This window comes from Bos indicus x Bos taurus, chromosome 27, assembly GCF_003369695.1.
Source record: "Bos indicus x Bos taurus breed Angus x Brahman F1 hybrid chromosome 27, Bos_hybrid_MaternalHap_v2.0, whole genome shotgun sequence".
Lineage (NCBI taxonomy): Eukaryota > Metazoa > Chordata > Mammalia > Artiodactyla > Bovidae > Bos > Bos indicus x Bos taurus.
This window is the reverse complement of record NC_040102.1, coordinates 25,788,328-25,809,307: the sequence shown is the minus strand read 5'-3', so window position 1 is coordinate 25,809,307 and position 20,980 is coordinate 25,788,328. Positions and strand designations below refer to the sequence as shown.

Sequence of the window (20,980 nt, the reverse complement as noted above, 5' to 3'; positions counted from 1 at the left end):
TAGGGTTTTGTGCCATCTGTGGCCTGGAAAAAACTATCCATCTGGGAACATCCTTCCAGAGCCAATTTAAGCATTCCCCCTTCTCTACTTCCCTTGCATTTGAAAAATTCCTTATCTCTGTAGATGATTGCTTCTTTATTTATTCACTGCAGTATGCCAGTGATGTACTGCATCAATAGTTCCTTAATGAAAGTATTTGTTGCCTCTTCCTTCTTCCTAGTTAATTCAGAGCTACTGGAGGGCAGGAGCCATATCGTATTCATCGTTCTATCCCAAGAGCTTAGCACAGGTCTCTCATAAATTGGCAGCCCAATGGTGCTCATCGTTTTTATTAATCAGTTGGTTTACCTTCAACTACATCTAACCAACCAGTTTATCCTCCGTGCTTTTATATACAGTATCTAATCTTCATAACAATCCTCTTGAAGACAAGAGAACAATTTTGCTGAATAACTGGCATTATTGTATCTACTTTTAAAATGAAGGCTTTCAGTCTCAGAGAGGTAAAGTGATTTGCTCAGAGTTCCTCAGCTAACAGGAGGCTTCCTTTCATGCTTTCTCTACTGTGAAGAGCTGTATCTCACTAACAGGTGGTCCTTGCCTTTAAGATTTTTTTTTCCTTAAGATGATATTATATCAGGCTATACTTTCCTGTCTCTTATTTAAGGCTGCTTGCTCTTGCATGTACCTTCAGAGATGAAAAACGGCTGGTTAGGGACAGCGCGGTGATGCTTGGCTCGGTAGATGGACCTCAACTCGCCATGAGGCTTCTTATTCTTGTCTTACTTTTAAGCAGTGTCTCTTGGATTGCTTTTCCACACCCTAAAGAAAAGCTTCTCTTTAAATATTCCTCTCCACATGTTTTCTTCCTTAAAGACTTTCGAATTTTAACAAGCACTTATTGAACATATCATACACACCCAGCACTGTTCTCAGTGCAGGCAATACAGCAATAAACAAAACAAAGTTCCTCCCCTGTAGAGCTCCGAGGGAGACGGGCAATAAACTAATCTAGAAATAGATATACAAGGGCTGGTGACCAGTACTATAAAAAAGAATAGAGCAGAAGGAAATAGTATAAGGAGCGCAGGGAGAAAATGGTTGGGAGAGTCTTCCTAGTCTTTGAGAACCTGCCTCCCTTTCTCACAGCTCATGTTCTTGCTCTCCCTTCCTAATCCAGTGAGTGAACTGTCCTCAATGGGAAAATGAGATTTTTCATTTACTTAGTGAAAAGAATATGACAGTCAGATGACTGGAAAGGCAAATACTGCAGTATGTAAACAAAACCAGAACTTCTGAAAGCAATGCTTTTGTGCATGTCCTTGTTAAGTGATATAATACCAAATATGTTTTGGTTTCTATAGTGAGTTCCCTTTATCAGAAAGCCAACTTTTTATACTGCTTATCTCCAGTGCTTTTGTTTGCCTTTTGCTCACCCTTCCTAAACCATATAAAAAGATCAGAGAACCTGGTTGAGACTTCTCTTTCAGGAAAGCATCAGTTAAGGACTCTAGGAAGGATAGCGTCTTTTGTTCCAGTTCATGATGGATTGGCTCCAGCTGTTCTTCCTTGATCCTGTATCACTTTATCAAGGAGCTGCTTTTCCTTTTGCACTTCTGTTTAATCATCTCTGTGTTATGGATTCATTTTCCACTCAGGCCAGGTAGGTTTGATGGCTAATTTTGCTCTTATGTTTAGGTTGGAGTGCACATGTGAATATTAAATATTAATTACACTGGTCATTTTTAAGTTATCATCATATCATCACTGCCACTGATTATTGATTGCTTGATTATGCATATGTCTAATAGAGTGAATCAGAATTGGAAATTGAAATCATGTCTGCCCTGACTCAGCTAAGTTTGATAAGTTCACATTAAAAGGGAAAAGGGTGAAAATAAACCAGGGAGAGATGAATGTTGGGGTGACACAGATTTCCTCAAATGGATGCATCTATAAATCAACCATGCACTCCAGATGTTCTTGAACAGTCTTAGTTTCATGGAATTCTATGATATTCAATAAAATTAAATTTTATTAAACATGATTTTTTAAGTGCCTTTGTATGATTTCCCAGAGAAATGAAATAAGTCAAAAACAATTTTCTTAGATTAGTTTTTTCTCAACCTGGGATCTAGTGATTATTGTCACTAGAGATTTGATGGGCTTCTCTGATAGCTCAGTTGGTACAGAATCTACTTGCAACACAGGAGACCCCGATTTGATTTGTGGGTCGGGAAGATCCACTGAAGAAGGGATAGGCTACCCACTCCACTGTTGTTCGGCTTCCCTCATGGCTCAGCTGGTAAAGAATCGACTGCAATGAGGGAGACCTGGGTTTGATCCCTGGGTTGGGAAGATCCCCTGGAGAAGGGACAGGCTACCAACTCTATTATTCTGGCCTGGAGAATTCCATGGACTGTATAGTCCACGGGGTTGCAACAAGTCGGACATGACTGAGTCACTTTCACTTCACATCAGAGATTTGATAATGATTAAAATGATTTTTTATAACCAATCAACTTGATACATTAGAGACAGTCCCTATTTTGTAAAAAAGTTTTATGAAAAAAAAAAGTTTTATGGTATATCCTTTTGCAAAGTTAAAATCCATTGCCAAAGTTCTACCTCCTAATAATTCACTTATTTCTGAAATGTGGATTTTTACATGTTGGGGGTTCTTATGTAAAATCTGGCTATATCTAACAATCAGGCAGGCTGAGTTTGATTACACTGTGGTAGACTATTACATGTACACAGCTAGTTGGGGGCTCTTTACCTTTGTTTCAGAGATGAAGGAAACAGTTGTAAAAAAAAAAAGTTTCCTATTGAGGAAGAATCACTAACAATAAAGCAAAATGAATGCAAGAATAAGGGTTAATTCCCATAGGTTAAGATTTCTGGCTTTGGAGTCAGCTTAATGAGCCCTGGGCCCTCTCTTCCTGAGTGTTCTTGTATATGTGAATAAACTTGGTCTTTATCTGTAAAATGGAAATAACAATAATAATAATATCATCCTCATGGGGTTATTTTAAGGGTTAAATAAAGAAATTTCTTATAAAGGGATTATTGGCCCAATGCCCAGAATAAAATAAGCACTAAAAAAAAAAAATCATGCATCTTGCATTGTACACGTGTAGACAATTTCTTTCTTTTTTTAAATTGTTTTCTAATTGGAGTGTAATTGCTTTACAGTGCTGTCTTTGTTTCTGCTGTACCACAGCATGAATCAACTCTAAGTATACATACATCCCCTCCCTTTCGGACCTCCCTCCCTCTCCCAAACCCACACGGTCCCATGCCCTCTCGGTCGTCACAGAGCACTGAGCTGAGCGCCCTGCGCTATTCAGCAGATTCCCAGCAGCCGCCTGTTTCACACATGGTGGTGTGAATATGTCAGGGCTACCCTCTCAGTTCGTCCCACCCTCCCCACCCCGCTGCGTCTGCAAGTCCATTCTCTACGCCCGAGTCTCTATTCCTACCCTGCAAATGGGCTCATCTGTACTGTTTATCTAGATTCCAAGTGCATGTATTAATAAACAATATCTGTGTTTCTTTTTCTGACTTAACAGTGCTTACAAATCCCCAGGGCAGTTGCTTCAGGTTTCATTTGTGCTACATAAGGAATAAGTGTTTTCCCTTATTTTTCGATGGCAAGGGAGCGAAGGCTTAAACCACAGTGTTCAAAGCCCTACACATAGGCTCAACAAGCGGTTCAGGAAGGGCCAGGGCCTGTGGAATGGAGCCTCTCATACTGAGGAACCTACATCTCCCTCAAGAAAGGAAGACATCTTTGCAAAGGCGTGTCTGTCCCAAGCACACGAGCCAAGGAGCCTCGATCCACACCCTGGGGCATATTCATTCATTTTTCCTGTCCCTGACTTCTCAGTCCCTGTTTCAGATGGTTTCTTCTGACCTTTTTGTTCAGATTTATAAACTTGGCACCAACTAAAAGGAAAAACCAAACAAACCTCCATATACTGTGGCAAGAAGAGCTAAATCTTCATTATGTGGAATCTCCAGGGCCTCGACTGGTCCTCGAGTCGTCCACTGGCTTCCGAGGGAGACAAGCTCCCAAACCATCGATGTTGATGTGGGTATTTACAACATTATAAAAAGTGCTAAGTCATGAGGCCAAAAAGTGCAGCAGGGTGGATTAAGGGTAGACATAATGACAAAATCACATGATATCATTACCTAATCTAAAAGAATGATACAAAGGAAGTTATTTACAAAACAGAAAAACTCACAGGCACAGAAAACAAACTTATGATTACCAAAGGAGATAGCTGGGGGTGGGAGAGGAGAGATAAATTAGAAGTTTGGAAGTGACATATACACACTACTATATATAAAATCGGAGAAGGCAATGGCACCCCACTCCAGTCCTCTTGCCTGGAAAATCCCATGGACAGAGGAGCCTGGTAGGCTGCAGTCCATGGGGTTGCTATGAGTTGGACACGACTGAGCGACTTCACTTTCACTTTTCACTTTCATGCATTGGAGAAGGAAATGGCAACCCCCTCCAGTGTTCTTGCCTGGAGAATCCCAGGGACAGGGGAGCCTGGTGGGCTGCCGTCTGTGGGGTCGCACAGAGTCGGACACGACTGAAGCGACTTAGCAGCAGCATCATATATAAAATAGATACACAACAAAGACCTACTGTATAGCACAGGGAACTGTATTCAATATCTTGTAACAACCTATAATGGAAAAAATCTGAAAAAGGATATATGTGTGTGTTTAACTGAATCACTTTGCTGTACACCTGAAACATTGAAAGTCAACTATACTTCAATAAATTAAAAAACAAAACAAAATATTATACTGATGGTAGCAGCTTTACTCGAATAAGGATGTACTGTAAGATTTTATTCGTATGAATTTAGAGAGTAGGCTAAACTATGTATACAGATGACAAAAATTATTAAATGATACACAAAGACTTTGTCATTGAATTTTCAAACACTTATTATAGCGAGGCATTGGACTTCCCTGGCAGTCCAGTGGTTAATGCTCCCAATACAGGGTGCATGGGTTCAGTCCCTCACGCCTTTGCAATGGGTTGGGGAACTAAGATCTCACATGTCACGTGGCAATAATAATAATAACAATAAATTTTAAAAGGGAGCCACTGAGCCTATCCCTCCCCTCAACCTTCCCTCTGAAGGCCAGGGCAGTGTGACTATGTCAAAGGGAAGAGACCCATCTGGCTGAGATGACATCTGGAGCCCTCCTAGATCCTCAAGCCTAGATTCCCAGAGCTTTTAGGTCACACAGCAGGCACAGGGCTGTGTGTGGCCCTACCGGGAAACATTACAGACCTGTCCCCACAGGACTGTTGGGGACAAGTGTTCTCACTGCTATGGTGGACATCAAAGAGGGGTGACCAGGCAGGAATCACGGTTCGCCTCCCAAGGAAGTAGTTCACAAATCCACCCTGCCCTACCTCCCGCATTTCTCTCCTATACCGCTGTGACTTCTTTAGGGGTGGAGTGGGGTCCACCTCCATCGGGCTTCCCAGGTGGTTGCTACGGGGACTGACTGCACTGCTTGGAGGCGGGCTCAAGGCCAGGCTGTCGTCTGTGTTCCAGGTACCTGTTCCTCCTGGCGGGAGGCGGTGCCCTGGCCGTGGCTGCTATGGGTGCCTTCGCTGTGCTGGTCTTCATCCCCGCCCTGTGCACGGTGGTCCTCATCCACTCGCTTGGCCCCCAGGATGTCCACAGGCCGACCTTCCTCTTTCAGATGACCTGGCAGACGCTGTGCCACCTGGGTCTGCACTATACGGAGTATTATCTGCAAGAAGCTCCTTCTACAAGGTAAAGCAGCCCATTCCTGCACTGGTACCAAGCCACCAGGGTTTGCTTCCACCCAGATGGTGGAGAGGACCTGGGCATTGAGTTTGAATCCGAATTCTTCCATATCTCAGCAGCGTGATCTTGAGTGAATCAGTCAACCTCTCTCAGCCTTCATGTCTTTTTCTGAAATAAAGGATGTGTGTGTGTGTGTGTGTGTGTGTGTGTGTGTGTGTGTGTGTGTGTTGGGGGATAACAACGCCTATCTTGCAAGCTTCTTAGGTTAGAGGTAATGAATATACCGTAAGTCCGCTACCCATGAACGAACTCTACTCCAAGAGTGTGCTCGTAAGTCCAATTTGTTCAAAAGTCCAACAAAGTTAGACTAGGTACCCAACTAACACAATCAGCTATATATACTGAAATAGGTTTATAATACTTCTCACACAAACAGTACATAAAAAACAAAAAAATAAAGAAAACATTTTTAATATTATGGTACAGTACCTTGAAAAGTACAGCCCCTGGCACACAGGGGCTGACACTGAGCACACAGGCAAGTAGAGTTCCTGCCAGGAGGAGGGAGAGGAGGTGGGAGATGGTAGAGCGGAAGGATCGTCAGCAACAGGAGATGGAGGGCGAGCTGCAGTTTCACGAACACCTGATGTTAATGGAATGTATGTCCATGTCTGAAAGTGTGCAACTTAAAGGTTCATATGTAGGGGAGTTACTGTATAAACCTATTCTAGTAAGGGGCTTCCCTCGTAGCTCAGTCAGTCAAAGAACATGTCTGCAATGCAGGAGACCTGGGTTTGATTCCTAGTTCGGGAAGATCCCCTGGAGAAGGAAATGGCAACCCACTCCAGTATTCTTGCCTGGACTGTAGCCTGGGGTCGAAAGAGTCGCACACAAATTAGCGATTAAACCACCACCATTCTAGCACAGTACTGTATAGCTGATTCTGTTAGTTGAGTACTTAGGCTAACTCTGTTGGACTTAGCGAACAACTTGGACTCACAAATGCTCTCTCTGAACAGAACTTGTTCGTATGTAGAAGACTTACTGTAAGTGTAAATGTATGACTGCTAGCCTAGTAACTACCATGAGCTTCCTACGTAGCACGGTGCCTGGCACCAGCTGTAATTATCATTGTGCCCGAGAAAGAGGGTGAACCAGGAGTCCCAGGCCCCCGCCTGCAGGTGACTAAGCAGAGGACACACACCTCAGTGCAGGTGGTTTAGTAGACACCCAGCTGGCAGCCTCCCTGCTGTTTTCCGGTAAGATAGGGAAGGGCCAAACTGACTGTCAGCCTCTGCTGAATTTCCACACACCTGCTCCGCAAGAGTTTTACTTTCACTGAGACACAACTCTCCATCCCCTAGAAGAAGAGAAGTCACCCAATCCAGGAAAGAAAATCAGGTGCCAAGCAAAGTCTAGGGATGTGTTTTCCTGAACCAGTGAGATCAGCAGGATTAGAGGGAAGCAGGCACCTCTGCCATCCTGAGGGCTGTTGCTCCCGGCTCCACGGTCTCGTGGTGAACTAGAGTGGTGACCTATCGAGGGGAGAGTCACCTCTCTGATTCTAGCTGCCGTTGGCTCCTGCACTTTGCCATCCCTCTGCACCCAGGATCCTTTTCTTTATTCTATTTTCACCAAAGGCTCCAGGGCTTGCTTCTCTGAGGAGAAGGCACGATGGTGGGTGGGTAGGGAGTGGGGAGTCCCGACTGGGATGTGGTGACCTAGGGCTACCTGGGGGGCCTGGAGGAGCAAGTCGAACAGGATCTGGCTGGATGGGAAGGAGGCTGAGCCAGAGCTGAAGTGGGAAGATGCATTTGTTTGCTCTGGCCCTCATACAGAGGGCTGTGGACAGGTGGCTTCAACAACAGACATTTTATTTCCTCTGGAGGCTGAAGCCCAAGGTCAAGGTGTTGGCAGGTTCAGCTTCTCCTGAGGCCTCTCTCCTTGGCTTGTAGATGCTTCTCCCTGTGCTTTCCCACAGTCTTCCCTCTCGGCGGGTCTGTGTCCTGATCTCTTCTAAGGAGACCAGTCACCTTGGACTAGGGTCCACCCTCACGACCTCATCTTACCTTAATTACCTCCTTGAAGGCCCTAGCTCCAAATACACACATCGTAGGACCTCCAGTGGTCCAGTGGTTAAGACTCCATGCTCCCAATGCAGGGAACTCGGGTTCCATCCCTGGTTGGGGAACTAAGATCCCACGTGCCACGCAGTGCAGCCAAAACCAAACCAAAACCAAAACGAATAAATGGAAAAAAAAAAAAAACACCCAACATTCTGAGGTGCTGGAGGTTAAGAGTCCAACATATGAATTGAGGGTGGGGTGGACATGTTCAGCCCTTAACAGAAGGTGAGTGAACAGGGGTTAGTGGCCGGTTTGCTTACTGTTTGATAAGTCAAGTAAGGTCAGTTGTCCTTTAGTTCTCAGACACAGAAACAGCATTGGTTGGGAAACAGAACCATTTTCTCCTCATAGGACAGCAATCCTGATTGTCGAGCGTGTCACTGTAATTGTCATTAATTTTCTCCTTGACAGTCCTGCCAGCAGGATCTTCTCTACTGTGAGGGCGAAGCAGGAAGAGCTCAGGTGGCTGGTCAGGAACACGCCTCGAATTGCTAATGACTCAGCGAACACCCTGAACCTCTAGCATGACTCCCTGTTCCTCAGCTCAGATCCCAAAGCCTGCAGAATCTTTCATTTAAAAAAATTTTTAAATTGGAGGATAACTGCTTTACAATGTTGTGTTGGTTTCTGCCGTACAACAACTCAAACCAGTCAAAACTATATATATGAAAAGTGAAAAGTATTAGTTGTTCAGCCATGTCTGACTCATTGCAACCTCATGGACTATAGTCCACCGGGCTCCTCTGTCCATGGGATTCTCCATATACATCCTACCTCTTGAGACTCCTTCCCACCCACACCCCCCTAACCTACTCCTCTAGGTCGTCACAGAGCACCAGGCTGAGCTCCCTGTGTTAGAGCTTCCCACTAGCGATTGGTTTCACACGTGGTAGTGTATATAAGTCAATGCTATTCTCTCAATTGATCCCACCCTCTCCTCTCCACACTGGGTCTACAAGACCATTCTCTATGTCTGTGACTCTATTCCTGCCCTGCAAATAGGCTCATCGATACCATTTTTCTATATTCCATAGACATGCGTTAATATACAGTATTTATTTTTCTCTTTCGGACTCACTTCACTCTGTATAACAAAGCCTGCAGAATCTTACAGTCCAGATCTTCAGCTTCCTAGACTCTCTTCATTCCTAAGGTTCTGTTTCTTCTGTGGCAAATTTCTCCCAGGTCCCTGATCCTAATCTTAATAAGCCACTCTCAGAGATAACATATTCAATGTTTCCCCCATAATATTCCTTGTTTTTCTTTTATTTGCCTCTCTGACTAAGGATTCATCTCTCCATTTATCCTTCCATCCTGCTCAGAGGATCCTGTGGCTCTGAATTAAGCCAAGAGTCTTTGGGGCAGCACTGCAGGGTACTAGATTGGTCTTACATGCTTTTTAAAAAATTAAAAAAAAAAAAAAAATGTTTGGTCACCCCTCCCCCCATGGCATGTGGGATCTTAGTTCCCTGAAGAGGGATTGAACCCATGACCCCTGCATTGGAAAGTGGAGTCTTAACCTCTGGATCTCCAGGAGAGTCTCAGATTGATCTCAATTGTCTAGAGCCACCCATTTCCCCAGGGATCTTGTTTGAGCAATTGGATGGGGCTAAAATAAACTATGGAATGTTTTACTTTAAAAAAAATATATATCTCTTTCAGGTTCTGCATCACTCTCTCTTCGCTCATGCTCTTGACCCAGAAGATCACATCTCTGTCTCTGGATATTCGTGAGGGGAAGGTGGTAGCACCATCAGGACGCATCCCTAACAAGAATTCTTTGTCTGAGCATCTGCATGCGGCTCTTCCCTATCTCAGCTACTTGCTCTTCTTCCCTGCCCTCCTAGGAGGCCCGCTGTGTTCCTTCCAGAGGTTTCAGGCTCGAGTTGAAGGGTCCAGCAGTTTGTGGTCCAGGCACTCTTTCTGGGCTCTGACCTGGAGGGCGCTGCAGATCCTGGGACTGGAGAGTCTGAAGGTGATCGTCAGCGGGGTGGTGGGCGTGGGGGCAGGACTTGGAGGCTGCAGGCAGCTGCAGTGCGTCTTCGTCCTGTGGTCCACGGCCGGGCTCTTCAAACTCACCTACTACTCCCACTGGCTCCTGGATGACGCCCTCCTCCGCGCGGCCGGCTTTGGATCTGAGTTAGGTCGCAGCCCGGGTGAGGAGGGACTCCTCCCCGATGCGGACATTTGGACGCTGGAAACGACCCACAGGATAGCCCTGTTCGCCAGGAAGTGGAACCAGAGCACGGCTCGGTGGCTCCGACGCCTGGTTTTCCAGCAGCGCAGGACCTGGCCCTTGTTGCAGACATTCCTCTTCTCGGCCTGGTGGCACGGTCTCCACCCGGGACAGGTGTTTGGTTTCCTCTGCTGGGCTGTCATGGTGGAAGCCGACTACCTGATTCACGCCTTCGCCAGCGTGTTCATCAGCTCCTGGCCCATGCGGCTGCTCTACAGAGCCCTGGCCTGGGCCCACACCCAGCTCATCATCGCCTACATAATGCTGGCCGTGGAGGCCCGGAGCCTCTCCTCTCTCTGGCTGCTGTGGAATTCTTACAGCAGTGTCTTTCCCACGGTGTACTGTATTTTGCTTCTCCTGTTAGCAAAGAGAAAGCATAAATGCAACTGACATCTTTCCCATCCCTCCTCTCATATGCCCACGAAACAGACGTTAGAAAGTACCAGATGGCACCTGTGTGCATGTATTTGCACTTTTCCATGATAAAAGTTGTTGTTTTTTTTTTAAGTAATGGATGTATATACCTGATGTCTTGACATGGAAATCTGTCTATCTACTTTAATGATCTATTATTGATGCTGATACTGAGGATCCAGAAAGGAAAAAGACATAATTTCGTCCCTTAGGGGTTACAGTTTATGTGTGGAAGGAAAGTTTAGGTTTAATATGATACATAAAAATATAAGGCACTTTAATGTTTATACGTGGAATCTAGAAAAATGGTATGATGAACCTATTGCAGGGCAGGAATAGAGACTCGGACATAGAGAATGGACTTCTGGGCACAGAGAGGGAAGGAATGGGTGGGATGGATTGACAGAGTAGCACTGAAACATATACATTACCATATGTAAACTAGATAGTATGGGAAGTTGCTAGATAACACAGGGAGCTCAATCCAGTGCTCCGTAACAACCTAGAGGGATGGGGTGGTGGGGTGGGAGGGAGGTTCAAGAGACAGCAGTTCAGTTCAGTTCAGTCTCTCAGTCGTGTCTAAGTTTGCCACCGCATGGACCGAAGCACGCCAGGCTTCCCTGTCCATCACAAACTCCCGGACCTTGCTCAAACTCATGTCCATCGAGTCAGTGATGCCATCCAACCATCTCATCCTCTGTTGTCACCTTCTCCTCCCGCGTTCTATCTTTCCCAGCATTGGGTCTTTTCCAGTGAGTCAATTCTTTGCATCAGGTGGCCGAAGTATTGGAGTTTCAGCTTCAGCATCAGTCCTTCCAATGAATATACCGGATTGATTTCCTTTAGGATGGACTGGTTTGATCTCTTTGCCCTCCAAAGAACTCTCAAGATTCTTCTCCAGCAGCACAGTCAGAAGGCATCAATTCTTTGGCACTCAGCCTATTTTATTATCCAGCTATCACATCCATATGTGACTACCAGAAAAACCATAGTTTGACTAGACGGACCTTTGTCGGCAAAGTAATGTCTCTGCTTTTAAATATGCTGTCTAGGTTGGTTATAGCTTTTAGCAAGTGTCTTTTAATTTCATGGCTGCAATCACCATCTGCAGTGATTTTGGAGCTCAAGAAAATAAAGCCTCTCACTGTTTCCATTGTTTCCCTGTCTATTTGCCATGAAGTGATGGGACTGGATGCCTGATCTTCGTTTTTTGAATGTTGAGTTTTAAGCCAGCTTTTTCACTCTACTCTTTCACTTTCATCAAGAGGCTCTTTAGTTCCTTTACGCTTTCTGCCATAAGGGTGGTGTCATCTGCATATCTGAGGTTATTTATATTTCTCCCTGCAATCTTGATTTCAGCTTGTGCTTTATCAAGTCCAGCATTTTGCATGATGTACTCTGCATATGAGTTAAATAAGCAAGGTGACAACATATAACCTTCACATACTCCTTTCTCAATTTGGAACCAGTCTATTGTTCCATGTCTTTCACTTTCATCAGGAGGCTCTTTAGTTCTTCTTCACTTTCTGCCATAGGATGGAGTCATCCGCATATCTGAGGTTATACAGCTACATGTATACATATAGCTGATTCAATTTGTTGTACAGCAAAAACTAACACAACATAGTAAAGTAATTATCTTCCAATTAAACCTAAATTTTAAAAAATATAAGGTGCTGTGAACAAAGTAGAAAATGGCATCTACAGATGGTCTCCAACTTACAATGGTTCAGCTTATGACTTTGCAACTTAACAATAGTGCAAAAGCAGTACATATGCAGTGGAAATCATCCTTGGAATTTTTATCTTTTCCTGGCTAGTGATTTATGGTATAAGGCTCTCCTGGGGTGCTGGGCAGGGCAGCCACAGCTCCCAGTCAGTCACAGGATCATAAGTAACTTGAAACTTCCCTGGTGGTCCAGTGGTTAAGACTTTGAACTTCTAAAGCAGGGGCATGGATCTGATCCTTGATCAGGGAACTAAGATCCTACGTGCCGTGCGGCACAGCCAAAAAAAACAAAACCACCAAGAATTTGAAAAATTTGGTCTAAAAATGGCAAGGCTGATATTATCTCAGAGAGATATGTTAATAAACTGAGAATCCAGCAGACTAGATAGATAATCACTTACATAATCAAATACTTAAAATTATTTAAATTCTTAAATACAAAACTGATTCATGAAATATATCCCATGAAGAGACTGATAACAAGAAGTAAACACTATTTTAGTACAACTTTGAGGGTCTGGTCCTTTTTCTTGGTATATAACTTCCTCTGTTTCTTCTTCTGTTAGGATTTAAAATATACTGAGAGAAAGAGGTCAGGACCTCCAAGTTCCAGCGAGCAATGTCATTTTAACTAGCATTTTCCTAGCACTACCACAACTGTGGGCCACCTGGATTATTATCTAATTTATTTTTTTTTCTTCAAATCAACTTTAACTTACCTTACTTTTAAAAACTTTGTTTCCGAGTAGTAGCATTGGCAAAAATTGGCTTTGGTATACTAATTTTATTCTCCTTCCGAGCTCACTAAAAGAAACACATCCTTGCTTGAGTGAGAAATGTTTGTGTACTGCTTAAAATCATCTGCTTATCCCAGGATTATGTTTGTCCCACCAAAGAAAGAATTATACAGGTATCTAAGCTTCTAATACAGAAAATTTTCATCCTCAAAATATAAAATTGCAAAAAGCTTTTAATGTCTAAAATATAACAAAGGTAATACTAAGAAGCTATAATATATATACACACATGCTGCTGCTGCTGCTGCTAAGTCGCTTCAGTTGTGTCCGACTCTGTGCGACCCCATAGACGGCAGCCCACCAGGCTCCGCCGTCCCTGGGATTCTCCAGGCAAGAACACTGGAGTGGGTTGCCATTTCCTTTTCCAATGCATGGAAGTGAAAAGTGAAAGTGAAGTCACTCGTCCTGTCCGACTCTTAGCGACTCCATGGACTGCAGCCTACCAGGCTCCTCAGTCCATGGGATTTTCCAGGCAAGAGCACTGGAGTGGGTTGCCATTGTCTTCTCCATATACATGCATAGATCACTTAGAAAGTTATGTCAATATCACTTGCCATCATTAAGGCAAACAAACAGCCCCTGATCTCAGCATACAGGACTTAGTGCAACAAGCGTTAAGTACCTTAAACAGATGGGATGAATGTGTTGTGGCCTTGACCGGCGTGGTTCTATATTTTCTCTCACTACACTCAATACCCCAGAGGAGACAACGTGGACAAATGGGGTTTCCAGCATGGGGAACAGTCAAGGAGGATACAGTAGATAGCCTAGGGGGTGTTATTACAAAGGAAAATAGGGACTTTCCCAATGGCTTAGCGGTAAAGAATCCACTGGCCAATGCAAGAGACACAGATTTGATCCCTGATGTGGGAAGATCCCACATGGAACAACTAAGCCTGGGAGCTGCAACTAGTAAGCCCACGGGCTGCAGCTATGGAAGCCCGAGAGGCCTAGAGCCTGTGCTCCGCAACAAGAGAAGCCACTGCAACAAGAAGCCTGGGCACCAAACAACTAGAGAATAGCCCTCGCTCACGGCAAAAGGCTGTGCAGCAACGAAGACTTAGCACAGCCAAAAATAAGTACATAAAATGATTTTAAAAAGGAAAATAAATACAGTATTGCTGTATAAATTTGATAGCCTATTACAACTTTTAACTTCATTTAAATTTTTGAATCATCTACCTGTTGCATTTATCAAACCATACAGTAATAATATACAGAAATGCCACTGATAATACACAATAAAAATTATTCGAAGTGGTGCAACAAATCTAAGACCATCACAAGCACTGAAATGGCAATCTTAAGGATTAATCCAGAGAAACAAGTGGGATGGTGGTGCTGGTGGTCTCATAAACTCGGAGAAACATTAATCATTGCAGCATTATTTATTATAGAGAAAAATATTTAGCATGAGGAAAATGGTTAAGCAAATTATGATGGCCTCTTTCAGAGCTATTAAAAATAAATGCTTTTTCTAGAGGTACCTCTGGGGAACTGGCTACGTGGATGCATGTGTTCTCCAGGTTATGAAAACCCTTCAAGCTATACACTTAATATCCATGCAACACACATACATACACACACCCCCCCACACAAAGATACACACCAAAAAAAGATCCATGCAAGTTTCTGTATATATGCTACACTTTAACAATTTTAAGTGAGTGCTCTTAACAATTAGGGAAATGTATATGAGAGAATGTTCAGCTTTAAAATGAGTTGGTTAATGAAGTATTTTAAATTGCAACTTGGTCTCCCCAAATCTCTCTCCCTTTCTCCTAGGGATCATTTCTGCTCCTCTGATTGGTTACAACCAGAATATTTGCTTCCTTCTTTTTCTATTTCCATTTCTGCTCCTCTGATTGGTTACAACCAGGACATTTGCTTCCTTCTTTTTCTGTTTCCATCTACCAGGAAGGGTTTCATTTAGCTGGAGAGTATAAAGAAAAAAGAAAAAAGAAAAAAAAAAGACATTTAAAAAAGAACAATGCAATTTGAGAGAATTACTCTAAGGAGACATAGACCCTGGAACTGTCTGTCTGCAGGGGAGATCCTTGGGATCCCCAGAAGGGCAGAGAAAAGAGACTGTGTCTTCTCTCCCTTCCTCGTTCCCTTTGTTAGGACTCAGCTCTTTCAGTACAGGATCCTTGGCAACTTTAGTTTCTCTTTCCTTGAGTTGCTGATTATCACTCCCAAGACCCTGCTCACAGACTCCCAAATGCCCTTGACTGATAGCACCTGCTCATTCTTCTCGTTATTGACCTCATGGCTCTGACCTTGCTGCCAGAACTGGATTTTTTTTTCCCTCTTGCTTGCTCTAGAAGTGGTCCCCAGGCCACCCCTACTTTCTATCTCTTTCTGGCTTGTACGTTGACCAATCATGCTTATCCTCTACAAATGCAAGGAAATGGCCAGTAGCCTCTGCCCTGTGGGCAGCAGCCCTGGTCAAATGAATTAGATTCTGTGGGACAAATACTAGAGTCAGCCCCTGGAGGGCATACACTTCCTGACCGCTGGTCTCCCACCTTTTGTGTGTGTGTTAGTCATTCAGTCATGTTCGACACTTCGCGACCCCATGGACTGTAGCCGGATAGGTTCCTCTGTCCGTGGGATTCTCCAGGCAAGAATACTGGAGTGGGTTGCCATTCCCTTCTCCAGGGGATGTTCTTGACCCAGAGATCAAACCCAGGTCTCTGCACTGGCAGGTGGATTCTTTACCGTCTGAGCTTTACCAGGGAAGCTTTGGCCTCCTACCTTGGTATCCACCAAATTACTCTAAAGGGTCTGGGAGGAGCCCTGTCAGATCCTTCCCACAGCCCTCCAGAGGGGACCTCATCTTGTTGTTTGAAAGCATCATCCTGTGAGATTCTGGTGATTAAGAAATCCCTAAAAAGGGGATAAGCCGTAACTGAAAAGCTCAGAATTCTTGTGTTGACACAATCAATAAACAACCTGTAACAATGAGTAGGAGAGGGTTTTATTTGAACCAGGCTGAGGACTAGCTCAGGAGAGCAGTCTCCAGTGAGGAAAAAAGTGGTCTGGAGAAGCATGGTTTTCACTATAGTTTTATATCGTGTCAAAACGTAGAGCCTACGTCAAACACGACCTTTCTTCAAGGTTTCAACAGATGGTTACAGATTAGCACGTACACAGTGAGTCAGCAGGACCCTGGCTCTGGGAAGGCAAGCTTATCTTCAAAGGAGTGGAACGCTGCCATCACAGGAAGGGGAGTTTATAAGGGCAAAACCCACAAGGCTACAGTTAGATGAAATTTTATTAAGAATTACAATTGGAACTGGCAAAAACTAAGGATACTTGTTGAGTAAGAACTGATTGGGGCCCTAAATGGTTGCATAGTTACAAGGGGGAGGACTCGAGACCACAAGGTTGCAGCTGGCAGGTGTTGTTCTGAAGACAGCTCGTGGTGTCCTTGGGTTGGAACGGTTTAAAGAAAGTTCATGTTCTCAGAGAGGCAGAGAGGTGTCCGAAATCAGATTCCCAGTGGCCACCATTTTTATACACCCAAACTGTGATTACTCAATTACAATTTCAATTTGTCATCCCAAATTGAAATCTTAATTAAGAAAATATTTAACAAAAATAAACTACAAACTTTGCTTTCCTAAGAGGACCAAGGAACTATAGATGCTATTATTTGTCTAATGAAATAACACTGCCTTAGTAAATATTCCATGAAAACTTGAGGCCACCTCTAGCCCTATTGTTTTGGATCTGCTGGGCTCACAGGGCAGTCCCATCCCCCTGATGCATGTGCGGCCATGCTCTCGCGCTGGCATTCTTTTAATTTGACGGCAGATGCCATGACCAAAAGGCAGCCAGTGGCTCTAAATGGGCAACCAGGTTTAGTAATCCACCTACTGTTCAATGTCTCCAAAGGTGATGATCCGATCTTGCTTTTTTCTATCCATGTAGCTTTATAAAACAAACTGTAGGATTCACACATGCACGTCCAGCCTGTTGATCCGTCAATCTTTGACTCATCAATTCCATGAGAATTATGGAAAAGGAGGCCCAGATGGAAAGTGTTGAGAAGTATGTCCTGGCGAGAATTTGGAGATCTTGAAAGTCAAGTTCTACCTCTGCCCAAAGGATGCAACTCAGCCCATGTGACCAACACCTTGCAGGCAATGAACTCTTTTCCTGGTTACCTGAGAGACCCTGGCAGCCAACCCGTCAACTCTGGGTGAAGGGGAGTGGATCAAACAGTGAGGAACAGGTTGATGGTGAAGCAGGTTCAATGGCTGTGAAAGAACAGATTTGACAATTGTATTCATGGGAGCATGGTAGAGACCAACAGATTATGGGCATGGGCATTGTAACGACGAATTGCTAGAAAAGAATAAATGGCAATCATGAGTAATTATCCTGAATAAAATGTCAACTATTAGACTAACAGATTCAAGTCACTTCCAACAGATTCTTCATGTTTTTATAAATTAGCAGATGGTACAGAAACTTGGTTTCCTCTAATCTCTGGGTTCAGCACTGAAGGTGAAGGGGCAATGATTATTTTTGATATGAACTTTCTCAACTGTCCCTATTTCCCAAACAATAAAACTATGCAAAAAAAATGAACACAGGCTTCACCGAAGAACAGACACTTCATTTTTGGCTATTAGGTAACATGCTGTTATTCATAATAACACCAGATTCAGAGTACTTAAATAAAAAAAGAAATTAAAGTACAGGATAAGAGGGTTAGGGACAGAAGAGAAATAAGGGAAGAGTGGTCAAAAGAAGGGTGCTGGTCTGTTTCTGAATTTTACTTCCCTACTCTTGAGATTGGGCTTCCCTGGTAGCTCAGACAGTAAAGAATCTATCTGCAACGTGGGAGACCAGGTGCCTGGGCTGGGAAGATCCCCCGGAGAAGGGAATGGCTATCCACTCCATTCTGGTCTGGAGAATTCCATGGACAGAGAAGCCTGGCAGGCTACAGTCCACAGGGTCACAAAGAGTCGGACACGACTGAGTGAATTTCATCCGCACTCTTGAGATCAGGCTTGGCCACCCACTCCAGGCTCTGGTCAGTGGGTGTGTGGAGCATGTGTGCCCCCAGGAAGAAGTTCTAAGAACCCCCATGTGGGTCTCCATGTTTAGTCTCTTCTGCCAAGAGGTGTCAGCTCAGTCTCCCAAGAGAAGATGCCAGAGGAGAGCCAGCCGTGATGGACATGTGTGTGTGAAAGTCACTCAGTCATATCCAACTCTTTGCAACCCCATGGACTGTAGCCTGCCAGGTTCCTCTGTCCATGGATTTCTCCAGGCAAGAATACTGGAGTAGGTAGCCGTTCCCTTCTCCAGGGGATCTTCCCAACCCAGGGATCAAGCCTGGGTCTCTTGAATTGCAGGCAGATTCTTTACCATCTGAGCCACCAGGGAAGCCTGAGAATACTGGAGTGGGTAGCTTATTCCTTCTCCAGGGGATCTTTCTGACCCAGGAATCAAAGTGGGGTCTTCATGCATTGCAGGCAGATTCTTTACCAGCTGAGCTACCAGGGAAGCCTGTTATGGACATGTAGTGAGTAAGAAATAAACCTTTGTCGTGTTTCACCCTGAGATTTGGGCAGTTGTTGCTTCTTGCAGCAAGTTGAACCTACCCTGACTGCTACAGGAGGATTTCCCAACACCTCTGGTCCCAGTTCCAAGATCAACTATTAATTTCCCTAGTGGCTCAGATGGTAAAGAATCTGCCTGCAATGCATGAGACCTGGGTTCAATCCCTGGGTTGGGAAGATCCCCTGGAGAAAGGAATGGCAACCCACTCCAGTATTTTTGCCTGGAGAATTCCATGGACAGAGGAGCCTGGTGGGCTACAGTCCATGGGGTCACAAAGAGTCGGAAATGACTGAGCTACTAACAACGTGACCGCACAACATTAATGAATACGCCAATAGGCAAATCAAGGTTTTTCTGATGTAGAATGCATGATGTTCTGATGATACCAAATCCCAACATTTTAGTATCTTCATGGATAGAAGTAGGGGAAACTGGTGTTTGACATTATCAATAAATTTTTAATTCATTTTAACAGCGCTTGTTCAGGGCGATGGAAGAAGCAACATTTTGATGAGCTTCCTGGCCACATGAAACAAAATCTTCCCTCTTGGATTAAAAGGGTTGAAAGGATCATGTGGTCAATTATGAGTAACCCTATCTTCTCTAGGGGCCAAGCTGCATTTGCGTTGATTGTTGTGTTTTGGAGGTGGGGTCTGGACTCAGGCAAGGGGACCTTGTCCAAGAATCTCTCCCATCTAGGGGAGGTAAGATGGTGCTGGCAACTTGGGACAGGTCAGCGCCAGGGAGGTAGGACTCGGGGCAGCCTCCAAACAAGCCCATGGGCAATAGACTCTAGAAGCCAGAGTCCAATGCCCAGTTGTATGGTTGGTTTGTTTTTGTGGGGGGTAGGGGTGGGGGAGGGGAGGGTGTATAGTAATCCTCTCTTCCTCAGGCCTTCAGTAAAAAATTATGTAAAGTTACAGCTGGGCTTTTGATGTGCTTTGCAGGATCCTATCCATGGTTGTGAAAGTGAAAGTGAAACTCACTCAGCCGTGTCCAGCTCTTTCCAACTCCATGGACTACACAGTCCATGGAACTCTCCAGGCCGGAATACTGGAGTGGGCAGCCGTTCTCTTCTCCAGGGGGATCTTCCCAGCCCAGGGATAGAACCCAGGTCTCCTGCACTGCTGGCAGATTCTTCACCAGCTGAGCCACAAGAGAAGGGGACAAAGGTCCACGGTTGGGGTGCAGGATTTCGGGAGAAATTTGCAGTTTGCAAAGCAATTAGAAGATGGTAAATGGTGGCTGCAGAGAAGTGGAAGCCAGCCCAGGTTGGCTGAGGTATGAGTGACAACCAAGACAAGTTTATGCAACATAGAAGAATTCCTAGAATTTCTAGGAATACTTTGGAAGAGGAAAAACATAAAAGTAAGAATGTTAACTGTCACATAGGCTGGAGGCTTGAATGGTTACTTATGAGCTTGTTTAGGATTCTCTAGCCTGGAAAATCCCATGGACCGAAGAGCCTGCAAGGCTGCAGTCCATGGGGTCGCTAAGAGTCGGACACGACTGAGTGAATTCACTTTCACTTTTCACTTTCATGCATTGGAGAAGGAAATGGCAACCCACTCGTGTTCTTGCCTGGAGAATCCCAGGGACGGAGGGGGCCTGGTGGGCTGCTGTCTATGGGGTCGCACAGAGTCAGACACGACTGAAACAACTTAGCAGCAGCAGCCCCTCAGTTTCTGCCTACTTCCTCTATAATCACAGTCACTTTATAGATACAATGTAGTAGAGAACTTCAAGATACTTTCTTCTGTTTGTTGTCACTTCACCTTCCTTTTTTAAGGGAGAATATGTTTTTTAGGGCTTCCCTGGTTGCTCAGTGGTAAAGAACTCACCTGCCAATGCAGGAGACATGCATTCAACCCCTGGGTCAGGAAGATCCACTGGAGAAGGAAATGGCAACCCACTCCAGTATTCTTGCCTGGGAAATCCCATGCACAGAGGAGCCTGGTAGGCTACAGTCCATGGGGTTGCAAAAGAGTGATTAACAATTTCTAAAATTTTTAAAAATTGACGTATGGTTGACTTATGGTATTGTATTAATTAGTTTCAGGTGTACTGCTATATATACTTTTTCAGATTCTTTTCCCATATAGGTTATTAAAAAATACTGAATACTGAATATTGTCCCCTGTGCTATATGGTAGGATCATGTTGTTTATTTTACCTATAGTACCATGTATATGTTACTTCCAGTTTCCTATTTGCCTTCCTTTTCATTTACTTTGTGGTTTTGATGTCTGGTTCCAAACATCTATGGAATGAGTAAGTGCTGATGGTGG

At 44.3% G+C, this 20,980-nt stretch overlaps 1 protein-coding gene across 1 annotated transcript; it reads left to right on the top strand.

The window, feature by feature from the left end:
• Nucleotides 1–1,477: 1,477 nt before the first annotated feature.
• On the top strand, nt 1,478–11,062 carry MBOAT4 (membrane bound O-acyltransferase domain containing 4). The gene is made up of 3 exons (XM_027529989.1): nt 1,478–1,663; nt 5,595–5,819; nt 9,602–11,062. The coding sequence occupies exons 1-3, from the start codon at nt 1,542–1,544 to the stop codon at nt 10,563–10,565; spliced, it is 1,311 nt and encodes a 436-aa protein (XP_027385790.1). The 5' UTR covers nt 1,478–1,541; the 3' UTR covers nt 10,566–11,062.
• The last annotated feature ends 9,918 nt before the right edge of the window (nt 11,063–20,980 follow it).